Here is a 17,589-nt window from a genome sequence, read left to right on the forward strand (position 1 = left end):
AAACCCCCTCAGTTGGCTTTCACCGATCTTCACAAAAATCGTGACACCAGACGCACAAACAAGTCTAGAGGTGCATTGTGAAAACACAACAGGAAGCCCACCATTTTGGATATAGAGGCCATTTTGGCCTAATTTCACCAAATTGTAAAGCAAATAATAAAAAATTTAATAATTAAAGCAAACTGACAAAAAGTAATTATTTGCTGAATGTCCATTTTCAGTGGTGTGAAATTCTTTTGATGACTCTGTAATAAAATGTACTATATTAAGTCCAAGGTTGAAGAAGCTTTCCGGTTTTGAAAGATAGACTTGTCTGTGAATGAATATCATTTTTTTTTGAAGATCTGTGTTAATTGTTTAGCTGTAGCAATTTAGAAAGATGCACAGTCTGATCTGGATCTTTTGCTGTAACATTTACAAAACAGTGATTCATATTCATGTACCAGAGTTAGTCTTTCTTCTGCAGTCCCAGGCAGATTGATGTTAAAGAGAAAACAGACAAACAAAGAAACAGTGAACAAACACACAACAAACTTACATCTGTAGATATAAAAATAAAAACGCTGAGTCAAAATCCACAATATACAACAATAAGTATAATTACACAATTAAAAGAAGACAGATAAGGGAATTAGATTAGATTAGACTATTCAAGATGATGAATATACAGTTACCAACGTTTTACAGATTAAAAGGCAGTTTGCCAAAAGGTAAAAACAACCATGACGAGTTCCTCTGAACAATATGAAAATTTTACCAAATTAGAAAATACAAATAAAAATTATGAATGATTATGAGAGTAAGTAAATTGTTAATGCACATATTTTTATTCATATTTATTTCTTTATTACAATAAAAGTTTCTGTCGCCGCTGTAACTTATTTCCGGTCCTCCTTACGCGCCGTGTACGCGATGACATCACCGTGCGTACGGAGGTCCCGCCCCCTGCACGTCTCGGAGCGTTAACGCTGAGTTGCACTTGAGGCGGAGGAGAAGAAACGGAGGAAAAACAAAGATGAGCGCCCGCGTGAGTGACTTTAAAACCGACATTCAGACTCAAACACAAACACACAACAATAACAAACTGCTGAACGTTAAACAAAAGCGACCGGAGTCTGTTTTAAACGCGCAGAACCAGCCTGTGTGTGTGTGGCAGAACTACTTGTCATTCAAAACTTGGTACGTAGCCCGGAAGTAGAAACCTTGTGACCGGTCCGGCTGCGGCTAACCACTGGTTTCAGCTTTAACTCAACACAACTACAGCTCGACGCGTTGACAACCGAGTCACTGGTTTATACTGGACAGGAAGGTGTAGCTGGAGGGTTTTAAAAGTGGCTGCACTAGTCTGAATCGATGGTAGCTCAGTGGAGAGAGGAGGGAAGTGTCAGCTCACAGCATTAAATGGCTCAACGTGAACAGGAGGACCAGTCAGATGAACTGGTGTGAGGATCCTGGTTACCAGCAGCTGCAGAGTCCACACAGCGTCTCTGTGTTGGAACCAGTTTGGAGTTTCCCAGTCTAATGCAGCAGCTTCATGAAGGTGGTTCAGGCTGCGACTAAAGAGTCTTATCATTCTGAGTTTATTTGTCTAATGATTTCATTAAAGGTCCAGTGTGTCGGATATAGTGACACCTAGTGGTGAAGTGTCTCACCTCACCCTCCACTTCCAACCGTCACATAGAACCTGTGGAAACCTTCAGTTGTATTAAACACTCAAAAGGTGTGTTGAGTTTACTTTACAGTTAAAAACATGGCGGTCTCTAAAGAGAGGACCCGGTCCAGGTGTAGTTATAAAGTATTTAAATATAAAAGGCCCATTCTAGGGTAGAGAAAATAACAATTTGTAGAATTTAGATGATGTTAAATGGTTTTATATACTAGGACTGTTTCGTTCCTCATTTACACTTCCACATTTCAAGTGATTATGTGAACAATGCGAAGAATGCAATTTACACAATCTGTGGTGCAGAGGAAAGACTTTGGATTTCCTTTGCTTTTAGGACTCGGCTTTAAGGTTCAATTAGTATTATAATTTCTCTTCCAGTGTAAGTGGGTTTTTCACTTGAGCAGAAATGTTCTCCTCAAACAAAACCAGATCAGTCGGGCTCTACTGGAAATCTTTGCATATCTTGTTTGACATGACAATGGTATATTTACAAAGCTTGATTCAAGCTTTGAACAATGTTGTGGACTAATCTTTGTGACAGTGCTAATAAAAGTTAATTAAAAATGCTAAAGGCAGAGGAATCTGGGTTTACTCTGACCTGCAGGCGCTTGTCATTTAAACATAGATTAGAATGAGTGGGAACTTTACTGGTGGAAAGTAATAGTCGTCTGTGCTGAAGCTCCACAGAGGCTTCACCAGTTTACCAGTTTGAACTGTGAAGTGATCCATTGCAACATGTATGTCATAGTGGTTTTTGATGGGAAGTCGGAGCAAAGCCTCAAGAGTGCGGATTCACACAAAGTGTCTTTCTCTGTAGATGCACAACTGTCTGGACGTCTATTTGGATTGTAAACATGAATTATTACATGAATTATTAACCATACCAGTCCAGAATAACAATCCAGATGCAGCAGATGTTGTACTGTGCATTAAAATATTCACTATACAGACACTATCCTTTCAGTACACAGAAGCTACCTTGTTTTGTCATAAACTGTGTATTAAGCAATTGCGTGTAAAGGTTGTAGAAGATTTTTCTTTACTATAATTTTAAGTAGAAGCTTTAAAAAATGTACATCATTCAAATTAGAGCTGCAGCGATCTGTTGATCAATTAGCTCAACAGGAACTATTTTGATCATTGATTAATTGTTTCTCCAGCTTCTCAAATAACTTGGACAACATAAGATTTTAATATTCCATAGACTGAACAACTAGTTGAGAATTTAATGTAATAATCTGTAATTTAAGCCGTCGTTATCTGCAGCTCTGTTTTGGATTCTGTCTTTAGACATTTCCTCCTCAGTGAAGTCAATGTCTGCATTATTTTCTCTGCTGTCTGTCCAGATGATGCAAGCGGCTCGATGCCCGACAGACGAACTGTCGTTGACCAACTGTGCCGTCATCAATGAGAAGGAGCCACAGTTTGAACAGTGAGTGGGATTTCCTCCTGATGCATGTAACAGTAACCATGATGATTCACTCTGCTATTTACCTTGTGCCCCCGTGTTTTAACACATTCAACTAAATAATGAAAGTGGATAATGAAGATGCATTTCAAAATCCTCATCAGCAGAGGGCAGCATTGTTGTCATGGAGCCTGAAGAGATGTGGTTCAAAGTTTCGACCTAAACTGGGAAATTATTTTATCTAAGATGAAGAATTATCTTTGACAGAGATCTCAGAGGAACGGCGTGATGAAGAAATATAAACTTGTTTCATGTTAAGCTGCTCTAGTTAAAACAAGACAACCAGTAACAACTTGTTCTGTACTTGTTATTCCCTTTTGTCTCCAACTTGTTCATCCCAACGCAGACACGTGGCCGTGCGCAATTTAAACCACACGTTTGTGTTCACCTTGAAGAAGCATCCGAGTGTCAACTCCGGGACCATCGCCTTCAGTCTGCCCCAGGTTGGGTTCATCGTTTCAGAGAAATATGTTGTCTGTGATTTGTCACCTGAGGGAAGCTGTGCGATATAAATGTCGACTTCGAAGCAAAGTGCCTGAAACCTGTATTGTCTTGAAATGACCAGCAGATGTCCACATATCCACAGTTTTTCCTTACAAAGCACCTGTGAATGTTCACATGGTGCTGAGGGCAGAAATAGTCAGATTTCACATTAAAATCACATTTTTCTTTTTAACCATGAATGCAAAACTAAACCTTTGAGCTTTCTTGCTTTGTTGTTTTTGTGGATTCTTTGCGTGGACCTCTGTGTTTGTCTGAATCTGTCTGTTACTGCTTTCTCCTCTTTCACTCTGCCTGTCTCTGCCTGCTCTGCCTCCGTCTATAAACTTGGCAGCCACAACAGCACACAGGTACGACTGTAACCTCCTCAAAACGGTCTTATTTTCACCAGGTGTTTATTGGATAACAATGATTGAATTGCCCTCCGGGGACAAATAAAGTTGTTTTGAATTTGATAAACTCATACTTGGCCTGGTAGGGTCCAGTGGACATGGAATCTACAGCTCTGAGTAATGTTATTCCAATACAGACAAATGTTGTGAAATAAGACTCCAACTGCAGAGGAACGTTGCACTGATGTCTCCCTGAAATGCGCAGTATGTTTATTTGTGCTTGTAGTTGTCCCTTGTCTGATATCTTTGCCTTATCGATGGCTAAATGGGAACAGAGCGTTTTTCTTTTGCATTAATGTGTTGTAATAATGTGTTCTTTTTTTATTTACAGAGAAAGTGGGCAGGCCTATCGATTGGCCAAGAGGTTGAAGGTAAGGTTCATTTTTAAAGCTCGAGATTTTCTTGAATTGGGTCTGGAAAATGTCCAGACCCAGTTTACTTGTCTGAAAACAGATGAAAATAATAATTTATCAGACTGGGTGGTTACATAATCAGACACATTTGAACATGCAGATGTAAATAAACAGAATTTGAATGCACTCATATTTGATATTAGTATTTTAATGACAAGCTCACACAGTAGTGTTTTCATGGCCGTTATCAGCGTCTCATTGTAAAATCCAATAATGCAGAAAAAGCTGAATATTCCTCAAAGTAGAAGGAGTTATAAAATACAATAAATCAAAGCAGGAATATCCAGAATATCAGGACCTGCAGCAAACATGGTCAATGTGAGGAAGATGTCTTCAGTAATGATCCAGGTCATGATGTTGTTGTCTAAACTGTAAATTTCACACCCTGTCTGTTTTTGTTTCCTCCACCTCCAGTAACAAACTACAAGTTTGACAAGTCCAAGCAGTGTATAAGCAGCATGACAGTGGAGATAGACTTCCTGCAGAAGAAGAACGTGGACAGCAACCCGTACGACTCCGACAAGATGGCCGGCGAATTCCTCCAGCAGTTCAACAACCAGGCTTTCTGCGCTGGCCAGCAGGTGCTCAGGGCTTTGAGGGGTTAACATTGTGCCTATGTCCAAGTTTAATTTAGTTGAATTAAACATGAATGTTTTTAAATGTAAGTATGTTAATCTCTTTCCTGTCCTCGTCTTCTTTCTTCTAGCTGGGCTTCAGCTTCTGTGATAAGCTGTTTGGCTTAGTGATAAAAGACATTGAGGCCATGGACCCCAGCATCCTGAGGGGAGAACAAGCTTCTGGCAAGAAACCGAAGGTATCAGGGGAACACACGTCCGTTCTGTAGCACTACAGCTTTTTAATTTACACATTTTGTGTGAACTTTGACTCATCATCATCTTTTTTGTGTCCTTCCTCAGATTGAGATTGGTTTGTTGCTGGGAAACAGTCAGGTGATTTTTGAGAAGTCAGAAACCTCGTCCATGACTCTGATTGGTGAGTTCTGGAACTGAAATCACTCACTATTACTCTCTAGCTCTGTCCGTAGTTTGAGATGTGTTTATATATATATTTATATGAAAATTTGTGCACGACTGATGGTCACTAATAATATATAGCATCATGTATTACGGTCAAGCTGAATGAAAGATAAACTTGTGAGAGACGAGTGTGAAGTGAAAACAGAACTGTGCCATGTGTAAGTTTCTCCAGCAGGGGGTGCAGTCTGACCACAGGAGTCTGACACTGTGGGGGAGTTAATTGTTCACAGACTAAATGTATTTATCTATTTTAAATGTAAACGTACGGGCCGAGCATCATCTTCATCTTTTCACTTACAATTTGAGGACGTCTTGCTCGTCTAGTGAGAGCTGCACGTCTCAGTTAAAAGTCACAGAGACAGAATTGAATAAAAGGCCTCAGATGAGACTCAATAGAAGCAGCAGGTAATAAAAGTTGTAGCAGACACTAAATATTGTACATGTATTTATGCACTTTAGTTGTGTCTCCTTGTGACTGTGGCAACTTACAGCTTATTACTTAACATTAACATTTCAAATGTTTGTTTGGATCTATTTGGTGATTTTCAGTGTAGGAAAGAAGGACGTCCCCTTTGGTTTCAAACTTTTATTCACTTAATGGTTTTTGTGTCCTCCCTCCAGGAAAAGCCAAGACCCGAGAGTCTCGCCAGTCCATCATCAGCCCCGACTGGAACTTTGAGAAGATGGGCATCGGCGGCCTTGACAAGGAGTTCTCTGACATCTTCCGCAGAGCCTTCGCCTCCCGAGTCTTCCCTACAGACTTGGTCGAACAGATGGGTGAGGCCCCCTCCCCGATTTCTTTCTGTCTATCTCGCCATAACTTATTCATTTGTTTATGTTCTTCCACATTTTGTTCAGTCTCGCTGCAAGTCATTTGTATAATGAGGACATTTTCATTTTCACGTTTTCATCAAGTTGAATCATTCCAGGAACTCTGTCAAACAAAAAAAGTTTTAAACACAATCTACTGCAAAATGTCCCTTTATTACTAAGTGGAATTCAATAAGTGATTTAAGGATATAGTGTTTAAAGATGAAGACTTTTTTTGTTTCTCACTCAGAACTGAATCCAAGATGGTGCTGAACTGATTAGTAATTACTGCCAAAGATAATCACTGTTTTTGCTTATTGTTCAGCTTGTGTTTAATCCGTAAATCAACATTATGGCAAACAAAACTTTTATTAATTCCTTTGAGAAATGTGTCAGCAAAGCTGAGAATCAGTAATGAGCAGGCAAGGCAGCGTTCCTCTGTGCCACCTCGACCGTGACTAAAAACTCTGGCATCCCCCTGACAGTGATCCCTGCGCACACTCATTAATAGTTCTTTGACAGCTGTCAGATTGTGATGATTCACTCTTCAAAGAGCTGCAGTTCATTTCTAATGAAAGCCATCACCCTCCCTTTCCATACACACGCACACAGTCACATCAGTCCTAATCCTTGATCCAGAACTCCTGTGAAAACCTGTTCTAACAAAATCTGAACTCGGCGTATGCACACGTTGGTTTGAGTTGATGCACTCACACCCTCTGACCCACACTGCTCATGGGCCTGTGGCAGTGTCCGGCGGTGTGCGAGCTGACCTTTAGCCGGGTGGTTGTGTGCAGGACTTGGCCTTTGGCTGTGGCCAGCTGGCGGCTGTAATGAGATGGCATGCTGTGATAGAGCATCCAGCTAAAGGTAAAGCTGTAATTGGCAGGCGTGGGGAGTGCAGGTGCTGACAGAGCGGCCGTGTGCATGTGTATGTGTGTGTTGCACATTTTGTGTGTTCGTTGGACCAAAAGTTAGAAAATGTCACCTTGTCTCCCCTTTGCTCCCGGAGAGGTGAAGCAGGCAGACAGAAGCTTCAGTGCTTTCGCTCCCAGACCCTGACACAAGCACATCACTCCCCCCCCCCCCCCCCCCCCCCCCCCCGTCATCCCGGCTGCTTTTCCTTCAGCGGGCCCAAATGGCAGCTCAGATGGTTATCAGGGGCCTCTCATTCAGTCTGTGCTAAATGTCATCAGGCAGGTGCAAAAGGCCACTAAGAGAGCCGCACTGTGAAGGTGGTGGAGCGGAGAGCTCACAGTCTCCACAAGCATGTTTTTATTGTGACGTACATTATTAGAACAATCACAAAGCAATCATCAAAGCCGCATGTTATTGATCCCACACAATAAAACCTTGGAGTCTCACTGCAGCTCGAGGAAAATATTGATCCAAAAAAAGACAATGAAATTCATTGTAAACAAGAAAAATAATAATTTGTGATATAGATTTTCTTCTTCGTTTCAGGGAATGCAGTATGTTCAAGTTAAGATGCTGTGACATGTTATTACATAACTAATACCAGTATTGAACCAGTGGAAAAAAGTTCTCACTTTCAGTTCTGCTTGAGAACTGCTGGAGCTTTATGAGGAGTAGAAACATTTGCTGCCCGGTGCTCAGTGTCTCTCCCTTGATCGTCTGTCTCCAGGCTGTAAGCATGTGAAGGGGATCCTGCTGTACGGACCCCCAGGCTGCGGGAAAACCCTGATGGCACGACAGATTGGCAAGATGCTCAAGGCCCGGGAGCCGAAGATAGTCAACGGCCCCGAGATTCTCAACAAGTACGTTGGGGAGTCTGAGGCCAACGTCAGGAAGCTGTTTGGAGACGCTGAGGAAGAGCAGAAGAGGGTGAGGACCCTTTACACTACAGTCACATGCACATGAGGGTTTATCCAGGTCTTTACTGCAATCAACCTTTTATTATTAGACAAATAATGTTGACAAACGTGTAATTACAGCTTCCATATGTGTTACCTGTGTTTCTACAACTTGTCTGAATTTATTATCTTCATGTGTTCTGCAATAATCCCCCTGGAATACAGAGAAGCATCTCATCAATCAAAACAAAAGGAAAACTAATTTCTCCAGGAGTGGAGAGATCTATCCTCTAAGTAGAGGCTGCTGTTATAGCTTTGATAGAGTTCATGTGTGTATGTGTGTGTGTGTTAGTGTGTGTGTGTGTGTGTGTGTCAGTTATGAATTGAAACCCAGCAGTGATGTGTTTGGACGGTGAGAAACCAGCGTCCAGCGTCACTCTTCACCACCTAATGAGGGGCTGGGTTGTCTTTGACCTCCTATTAGACCTCCCTCTAAAACACACACACACACACACACACACACACACACACACACACTCTATCCAGTGTGTAATAAGGGCAGCTCCACACCTGCTTTAAATGCTACGTCTGAGACTGACAGGACTGTAGATGGAGAGATAACCCCCCACCCTGCAGCGCTCTTAGATTTTCCATCTGTCTCTCTGTCGACGGTCACTTCTGATTATTCAATCGAGTGAAAGAAAAACATTGACGGCGTCTTTTTAACGATGGATGAAGAAAACATTTTTATCGGTCAAACTGAATTTCTTGAATTTCTTACACCTATAGTCACAAATTCAAGAAACTGTTTTTACTCAACACTGGTGTCATGTATCTCGCTGCTGCTGTAAACGCATGTTATCATGATGCATATATTCAGTTTTATCTTTATCGTCCTCGTCTCTCTGCTGAGCAGCTCGGTTCCAACAGCGGCCTCCACATCATCATCCTCGATGAGATCGATGCGATCTGTAAGCAGCGTGGCAGCATGGCCGGCAGCACCGGCGTCCACGACACCGTGGTCAACCAGCTGCTGTCCAAGATCGACGGAGTAGAGCAGCTCAACAACATCCTGGTCATAGGTGATCAACACACACATGCACACACACACAAACTCCCAGACTCTGATGTTATCTCTGAACATCTGCACTTATCTCCTCTGTCTCATTCGTCTTGTGCTTTCCCTTCTTTCTCCCGATCTGTCCATCTGCTCCTGCCTCAGGGATGACCAACAGGCCGGACCTGATAGACGATGCCTTATTGAGGCCAGGAAGACTGGAGGTCAAGATGGAGATTGGTGAGAAAAGAACCACAATTACAAGATGGCAGCACCTGTATCAGGATTTGTTTCATGTTTGTACAACAGGAGGATTCATCATCCATCTTTATCTACAGTCTATGATCTAGACAGGCAACATAAATGACCTAATGCACCGATTCAAGTACAATTTTGCAATTAAACTTACATTATCTTCTTCTGTCAGGGTTACCGGATGAGAAGGGCCGCATTCAGATCCTTCACATCCACACAGCGAAGATGCGTCAGTACAAGCTGCTGGCCGCCGACGTGGACGTTAAGGAGCTGGCTGTGGAGACCAAGAACTTCAGCGGGGCCGAACTGGAGGGTCTAGTCAGGGCTGCACAGTCCACCGCCATGAACAGACATATAAGGGTCAGAATCCTCAAGAGACATTTCCTGTATCATGACTCACATTTATACTTAATGTTTAATTTATGAACATGTTCACTTTGTGTGACTGGTAATTCTAAGTTTGGGGTTTAAATGGTTTAAAAAGAAAAAGATGTAGTGTTTTATCAGGTGCATAGTTTGAAATTCAACACAACTCGGCAGCACACACAGATGAGGTGTTCTCACTCACACACAGACACACTCACAGAAACACACACAGAGCTGCAGATATTATAGGGTGATGATGAATAACAGACAAGGGGCCTTACACATGTCTGGTGACGTTTACTGATTCTTCCCGGTTTGACCTTTCCGCTGCTGACACACAACTGCTACACACAGTGCAATCTCAACCTGCGACACTTCATGTAATGGATTTCACTAGTGGGGGCACAGAGTTTATCCAGTGATGATGGGACCCATTATTTGCTTCATGTGTTTAGGCCAGTACCACTGTGGAGGTGAACATCGAGACGGCGGAGAAGCTGCAGATCAGTCGGCTGGACTTCATCACGTCGCTGACAAATGACATCAAGCCTGTAAGTTTCTCTACACAGAGGTTTTATGAAAATAATAGATTGTATTACAAAAACCCATCGAATTAATATGAAAATAGAGCCCCTTTAATAAAGCAAGTACAGCTAATACACAAATGTTCATCGCTATTTACCGACAAATGCCCAGAAGTCAGAAAAGCAACAGCAACAGTGTCCAGACTGCCTAAGTAGAGAAGCTAGTGCAGTTAGAAGTTTGTGTTCAGTCAGGTTTCACAAACCCCAGTTAGTGTGAGTTTGTGAGTTTTCTTCCTCTCCTCCAGGCGTTCGGTACCAACCAGGAGGACTATGCCAGCTACATCATGAATGGTATCATCCGGTGGGGCGACCCGGTGTCGGCGGTGTTGGAGGACGGGCAGCTGCTGGTGAAGCAAACGAAAAACAGCGACCGCACGCCCCTCGTCTCCGTGCTCCTGGAAGGTAGAACACGTGAACATGAGCACACACGTCCTCAGTTTAACACAAACTGAACTGCAGTATGTCCTGGTTTGTTTGATCGTTCACAGGTCCTCCGAACAGCGGTAAAACAGCACTGGCAGCTAAGATTGCGGAAGACTCCCAGTTCCCCTTTATCAAGATTTGCTCCCCCGACAAGATGATCGGATACTCAGAGATCGCAAAGTGTCAAGCCATCAAAGAGGTAACACTCGACACCTGTATATTTAGGGCCCAAGCACCGAAATCAGTGAAAGGCCCTATTGAAATTGAAATGATTGTTATTATTTTTAATATGTTCTCTTGAAAGTCCTGAAACAAAGGTCTAGAAAAGTTCAGGGGTTGTTTAAAATATGGGAGTCGTGAAAAGGCCACAAAGACAAAATATTTGTACGTATGTTTTTTTTATAGAAACAGCTTTGAAATCAGAACTAACAAATCTTTACTATAAACATTACTTTTCATGCATCCTGATGATACATAATTCCAGTTGTGTTGGTTTGATTGAACTTTTATTTTTCTGTGATAGATATTTGAAAATGCCTACAAATCCCAGCTGAGCTGTGTGGTCGTGGACGACATTGAACGCTTGTTGGGTAAGGGTTAAAACACTTTTCATATTCTACTACCATTTACAGCTACAGTATTTTATCTTGTCCAGGTGGAAGGTAATGATTTATTGTTAATCATTGTCATCAGACTTTGTCCCAATCGGTCCTCGTTTCTCCAACCTGGTGTTACAAGCTCTGCTGGTGCTGCTGAAGAAAACTCCTCCTAAGGTAAGAGACTCTTATTTTCTACCCTCTGTGGCGTTGCTAGTCCTCAGGTGGCAGAAAGAGGGCAGCAGATCCTGTGGATGCCAATGCAAAGTCCTTAGAGGAATTGTTGGAGGTCTCTGGCTGCGACTGGCATCATGTGTGAGCGACTGTGTGTGAGTGTACGGTTATTAGCCAGTGTTTTGGTCCAGGCCTGTTGTGCTCCGAGTGAATGGTGGTGGTGGAGACCCATTTCTCATAGTCTCTTTGGTTGTAGCTTGTGTGTGTCTGTTGTTGATGGGTTTGTGAATGAGAGTATAGCTCACTATATGGCTGCATGTGCATGAGAAGTGGCGCGGGGCCTGGTGGTGAATGCCTGGCTGCAGTGCTCCTCTGGGGTTGTAAAGCGCTGGGCCCAGCGGGGTGCCTGGGGCCAGGGGAGGCCAGGGGGACACGGAGGAGAATGGGCTCTGTGAGAGAGCCAGGACCTGGCAGCAGCACCGCCTGTGTGGCACCTCATCTGCATGCAGCATCACAACCCCCCACGCCATGGGGGGGCAGCCAGCAGCCATAATCCCCCTGTCTTCTCGCCACTCCTCTGCCTCTCCTCTGTCGTCGTCTTCTCCTGGTCCAGCTCATCGGCTTAGTGGAGCCAGGATCCTTTTGCCTCTTCTCTTTCTTCTCTGCTCGTATTTGTCTTCTCTTCTGTTGTTTCCTGATTCCGTCTCATCCCTCTCTCTGTCTCTTCCCTTCTTTTCTGCGTAATCTGGTTCACTGTGGCTGAGATAAATACAGAGAATCATATACTACCATAAGCACCCTCGCCTTTGCAATAACTGAGTGATGGCAACACTTAAGCTCAAGACTGGAAACATTTAGACAAGGTGCTGGGAAGCATTTAAAACTATATATATATGGTTGTTTCATGGAGCTACCACCATCTCTTTTATGGTCATTATTGTTATTTATTCTATTCATGGCACCACAGCCATTCTCCCACTTGTAGTTCTGTTGAACTGAATTTGTACCAGGTTACTTTCTTTTATAATTTGATGTGAAGAGTTGATGTTTATCTCCTCCGTCCTATCATGGGTACTTTCTTTCTTCCCTGTTTATTATCACATATGTTTGAATCATAATGCTGTGTATAAGAAGTTGTTCTTTTGTTTAAGACGTGCTTCACCCGTGCAACAGTGTATTTGGTTTCTTAGAACTCCATGTGAGTCCATTACAGTAAAGAACATAACTCTGCTGGCATAGAATCCAGTTTACTTTGACCCTTGAGGAAAGAACAGCTGAAGAGAATGAATGAATGAACAAATGAATGAATGAATCTGCTTCTCTTTCAGGGCCGTAAGCTGCTGATCATTGGCACCACCAGTCGTAAAGACGTCCTCCAGGAAATGAGGATGTTAAACACGTTCAGCACCACCATCCACATTCCCAACATCTCCAGTGCGGACGAGCTGGTGGAGGCTCTGGAGGTAACGAGACAAACTGTACACCCACCGACGCATGCCCACACTGAACACTTGCTGATGCTGTTCAGACCGGGCAACAGCTCTATAGTTGTAATCCTTTTAAATGTATAATTATTAAATGCATTTCCCTATTCAATTAATAAATTCACGGATTTAAGTGCCCCCTCTCTCTTTGCCCCCTCCCCACAGCTGCTGGGCAGTTTCCAGGAGAAGGAGCGGGCCATCATAGCAAAAGCTGTGAAGGACCACACTCTGTTCATTGGAATCAAAAAGCTGCTCATGATGATAGAAATGGCCGTGCAGGTGAGAAAGAGCATCTCTGTGCATTGCTTGGTTTTAGCTGTGTTTCCTGAACCTGCTGCAGTGAGGGCAGTGGTTGTTCTGCTGGTTTGGGTTCTGGCGGGGGCTCTCGTTGGCCTGGTCGGTTGCCAGGTCTGTACTGGATGATGCTGCTAAGATGCTAAATGAAGATGGTGAATTATATTTGCTAAACATCAGCTTGCTGTGAGCGCAGGTTAGCATGCTGACGTTAGCTTGAGGCACCACCGTGCGTCAGTACAATAATCACATCTACAGGCTCTGATGTTTTTTTATGATAAATCTGATGTGGTTTCCGATAGAGTCGAAATGGGTGTATGTAAAATATGAAAAGCAAGGCTCACTTCGCGTCCACAACTTCCAAATTGGCTCAGCCCGTGTTATTGTTTTTCTAATAGTGTGGTCTGAGCTTGGGCGGCCTGTCCCTCCTCTTCCTCTACATCGCGCCATCAATCTCGGCCGTCAGTGGAATCTGTCTCTCGTGCACCAAACGCTGTCGTAGATCAGCGGGAATGAAAAACTGTTGCGGCTTCGCTGATGATTTGTTGAGCTTTCCAGGATTCAGGACATTTCCAGTTCACAAACCTTCCTGCAAAACAGTCGTGGTCCAACACTCCTATAGTTATGAAACCACGTTTCTCTACACAGCGTTCCCAATGACATGAATGTGTTCTGAATCCCAGGGAAGGCTCTCATAAGAACAATCACACACACTTCCTGGTTTCAGCTTTCTCACAATTTACATCCGTCCTCCAACGGGCCGACAGATGAGACGGGCGAAGAAACTGTGGAAACAAAAGTGAAAGCATAGGATTCCAGCGCATGACAGATTCCTGGCTTCTTTTCAATGAACCAGTCGTATGAACAGAAATAAGTGTAGTTGGTCCGTTCACTTTTTATAAAGTGGCCTTTCTGGGTTTTATGGTTTGGCAGAGGAAATATTATTCTGCATTTTTCACATTCGAAATTGGATCAGTCATTTCTGTTTTTACCCGAATTAGAGTCAAATAGATTTTAAGTTATAATATGAAATTCTTCTTCTTTATTACGAGAACTATTATATAATAAACATATAATATGTTTGTTGACTTGTGTTCTTACATTATCCAAAATAACAATGATTAACCCCAGAGAAACACCCAGCGGGCAGGACATAGCACGGCTAGACATCTAAATATAAAGTCCACTAACATCTGTCACTGTCCTTGTTCTCAGAATCATTTCTCTTCTGCTGCTTGTGTTTCACCGAGCAAATACATAACAAGAATATTAAAAAACGTATTTCTCAAATAAGACGTCGGTCTCTCTTCATCTGTCCAAGAGTTTTAAAAATAAACCTTGATCCTAAAAGTGAAGCCAGTGCGTAAGACCCAGAAACACACGTTCTCTCACGTGACCAGAAGATGGCGACTCCACTGGTTTTACAAGATGTTTCTACAGAAGTCCAGTTTCTTATTGTCGCTAACGGTACGAGTTCGCGTCCAGAGTTCACCAAAGTTGAGTTTGAACTCGAGCCCCGATGCTGAATTCGCTCCGTGCTCGTGAGTGAATCCACGGATTCCACTGAAATGAAATTTTATTGGTTTTAGATGTGACCAGGTCTTTAGTTTTGGATTTTCCTCTGTGTTGTCGTTAAAATTCTGTCTGCGAGTAGTGGAAACCGCTCGGCTGCGGTTTGGCGTCTTAAAGATTTTAAAAACATCCTGGATCGTGTTTCATTGTCTCTAAACTACATGTCCCTGCAAAACCACGGCACTGCCATCAGGGTCGCTCCGTCTCTGCTGCACCGCTTGTTTTTAGTCTGTTTCTTCAGAATCATGGAAACCTCGTTCTTTTTAGATAAATCTTATCTCGGGCCCGATCGTAACTAACTTCCGACTGTTCTGTTAAGAGCGGACGCTTCTCATCCATTCCTCCCGTGGCAGGACCTTTCTGTTTTTAAAGCCCACGGTGGCGACTCCATCTGAAAACTCGGCTTCCACATCTTGTTTGGTTTCCGGACAAAACAAGTCGCTGCAGAAATTGACCTGAATCTCACTCGTTGCCTGGTGTTGATTTCTCCTGCTGACTGCGTGTCTGTGGGATGTGGACCATGCACCAATGTGGCCATGTTTTGCACCCTGCAGCCCCCACTCTCTCACATACACAGAGACAGACACACACACACCCCGTCCCAAGCCCTATGAAGTATGTGTTTGCCGAGACATGCTGCACAACTACGCACAAACACATCCACAGTGAGGCTCCTGGTTTTCTCTCTGTCGTCTCTCCTCTCATTCCGATGTCTCTTCCCTGCTCTCACGTCTGAGTTCTCGTGGCTACAGGCGATTCCAGACGTTCTGTAAGTTATTGCACAGGTTGCCATTAATTTGACTTCCACTCCGCTCCTCCTGTTTGTTCAAACTGAAGCACGAACTCCAAGACCCGCCGCTTCTTCAAAGAGCTCCGATGTTTCAACACCTTCACTTCTGGATACTCGGTTAAACCATCGATTTGTTCTGAAGGAAAACAAAGACCTGTTGGGAAATGTGAGGTTGTTTCCCCGTGTCCGTACTGAGACGTAATGTTTCTGTCTCTCAGATGGATCCCGATCACAGAGTGGACAAGTTCCTGAGCCTGTTGAGGGATGAAGGAGCGTAAGTATTTTCATGTTTCTCTCGTTTGTACGTTTTTTTTTACTTCAACAGTGATAAATAACGCACATTTCATGTTTTGTTTTTCTTCTTGCAGACTTGGCTAGTTTCCATCTCTCTTGATCCCTCCCTCCTTCCTTCCTTCCTTCCTTCCTTCCTTCCTTCCTTCCTTCCTTCCTTCCTTCCTTCCTTCCTTCCTTCCTTCCCTCCTTCCCTCCTTCCCATCCCTGAACCTCTGAGCACTTCTCTCTCTGCACTGCGGCTTCCTGCAGCAGCAAATGACCAGGCGACCTCCTGTGATGATTCAAATCAGAAGAATATGCAGTGTTTGTGGTGTCTGTATATATTGTGCTTCCCAAAGACTGTGCTGTGATGACTCCATTTAGATTTTATATATGATAATGTGAAGGCAAAAGATGCTTGATCAACATGCAAAAACACTAATGATCATACTGTTCATAAGGGCCGCATGCGTTTGTAAGCACAGACTTGTGATCTGATCATTCCACAACTTGAAGATCTCACTTTGTTACGTTTTTCATATTCACTTTCTTTGTGTTCACTCGCATTTACATTTTATGAATAAATTGATTCTAATACTAACAAGAAACTCAGCGTGTTTCTCTTCCACCCTGAGAAAAGCCTGGTGCACTACAGCATCTCATCTACCAAGGAAAAGTAAACGATCCATGAGATCTTAAAGTCGTTACATAGTTGTTGAATTGAACCAATCAGAAACACGTGTTGTCAGCTACTCCTCCATTAATGAAAAGTCTTACAGATGGAAATTGTGTTGTTACAGCAGGTGGTCATCGTCCCTGCTTTTCTTCTGCAACAGTTATTAGTGTGTGTGCCTGTTTGTTTCTGCACCTCTTTTAGGACCTTTTCCAGCCGAAACACACTGACCCTGTCAGGACCAGTGGACCTTATTGGGACCAAAGCGCGGCCCCTAATGAGGCTAAACTTAATTTCAGAGTTTAAGATTAATGTTCGATGTGAATTGAGTTTAAAGGTTAAGGTGTAGTTTAAGCTCAACACAATGAATGGAAGTCAATGCTAATAACAACCAGTTCAAACCTGTGCGTGGTTTCATATGTGTTTGATCCGAGAGGATGAAGATGTTTATTTGTTGGTTTACTGGCATTTAATGACAATAAAAGAAGATTTAATATAATAAATGACCTGTTCTTTAAATTCACAATTTCTAAATAGAAGTTCTGAATCAATGATCCATGTACAATATGTGAAAAGTTTAGTTTAAAAGTGTGTGCGTGCGTGCGTGCGTGCGTGCGTGCGTGCGTGCGTGCGTGCGTGCGTGCGTGTGTGCGCGCGTGTGTGTGTGCGCGCACCTCTGGGGAAAAAAACACGAGATAGACGACACAGTTTTGTTCTTCAAATATATAATCTTAGCTCAGTCATACAGATATATACATTGTATAATAAATAATATTTATAAAAACATAACATTTACGATTATAAAATAAAAAGGGAATTATTCACTTTAAAACATTTGTACAAAACTTTGGATATAGCGGGGGGGGGGGGTGTATAGGGGGAGTGGGAGGGAGCACAGAAAGGTGGAGGCTGCGTTCGAAGATGACGCAGATGCTGAGCTATGTCAC

At 43.0% G+C, this 17,589-nt stretch overlaps 1 protein-coding gene across 1 annotated transcript; it reads left to right on the top strand.

Moving 5' to 3' along the window:
- Positions 1-926: 926 nt before the first annotated feature.
- LOC133931929 (vesicle-fusing ATPase-like) lies at positions 927-17,139 on the top strand. Its single transcript, XM_062378897.1, has 21 exons — positions 927-1,027; positions 3,013-3,098; positions 3,481-3,577; positions 4,359-4,398; positions 4,855-5,021; positions 5,147-5,254; positions 5,358-5,433; positions 6,099-6,254; positions 7,933-8,132; positions 9,018-9,183; positions 9,324-9,398; positions 9,586-9,773; positions 10,235-10,330; positions 10,609-10,765; positions 10,852-10,985; positions 11,310-11,376; positions 11,480-11,559; positions 12,885-13,019; positions 13,206-13,319; positions 15,915-15,970; positions 16,065-17,139. The coding sequence occupies exons 1-21, from the start codon at positions 1,016-1,018 to the stop codon at positions 16,072-16,074; spliced, it is 2,220 nt and encodes a 739-aa protein (XP_062234881.1). The 5' UTR covers positions 927-1,015; the 3' UTR covers positions 16,075-17,139.
- Positions 17,140-17,589: the final 450 nt, after the last annotated feature.

Source organism: Platichthys flesus, chromosome 20, assembly GCF_949316205.1.
Source record: "Platichthys flesus chromosome 20, fPlaFle2.1, whole genome shotgun sequence".
Lineage (NCBI taxonomy): Eukaryota > Metazoa > Chordata > Actinopteri > Pleuronectiformes > Pleuronectidae > Platichthys > Platichthys flesus.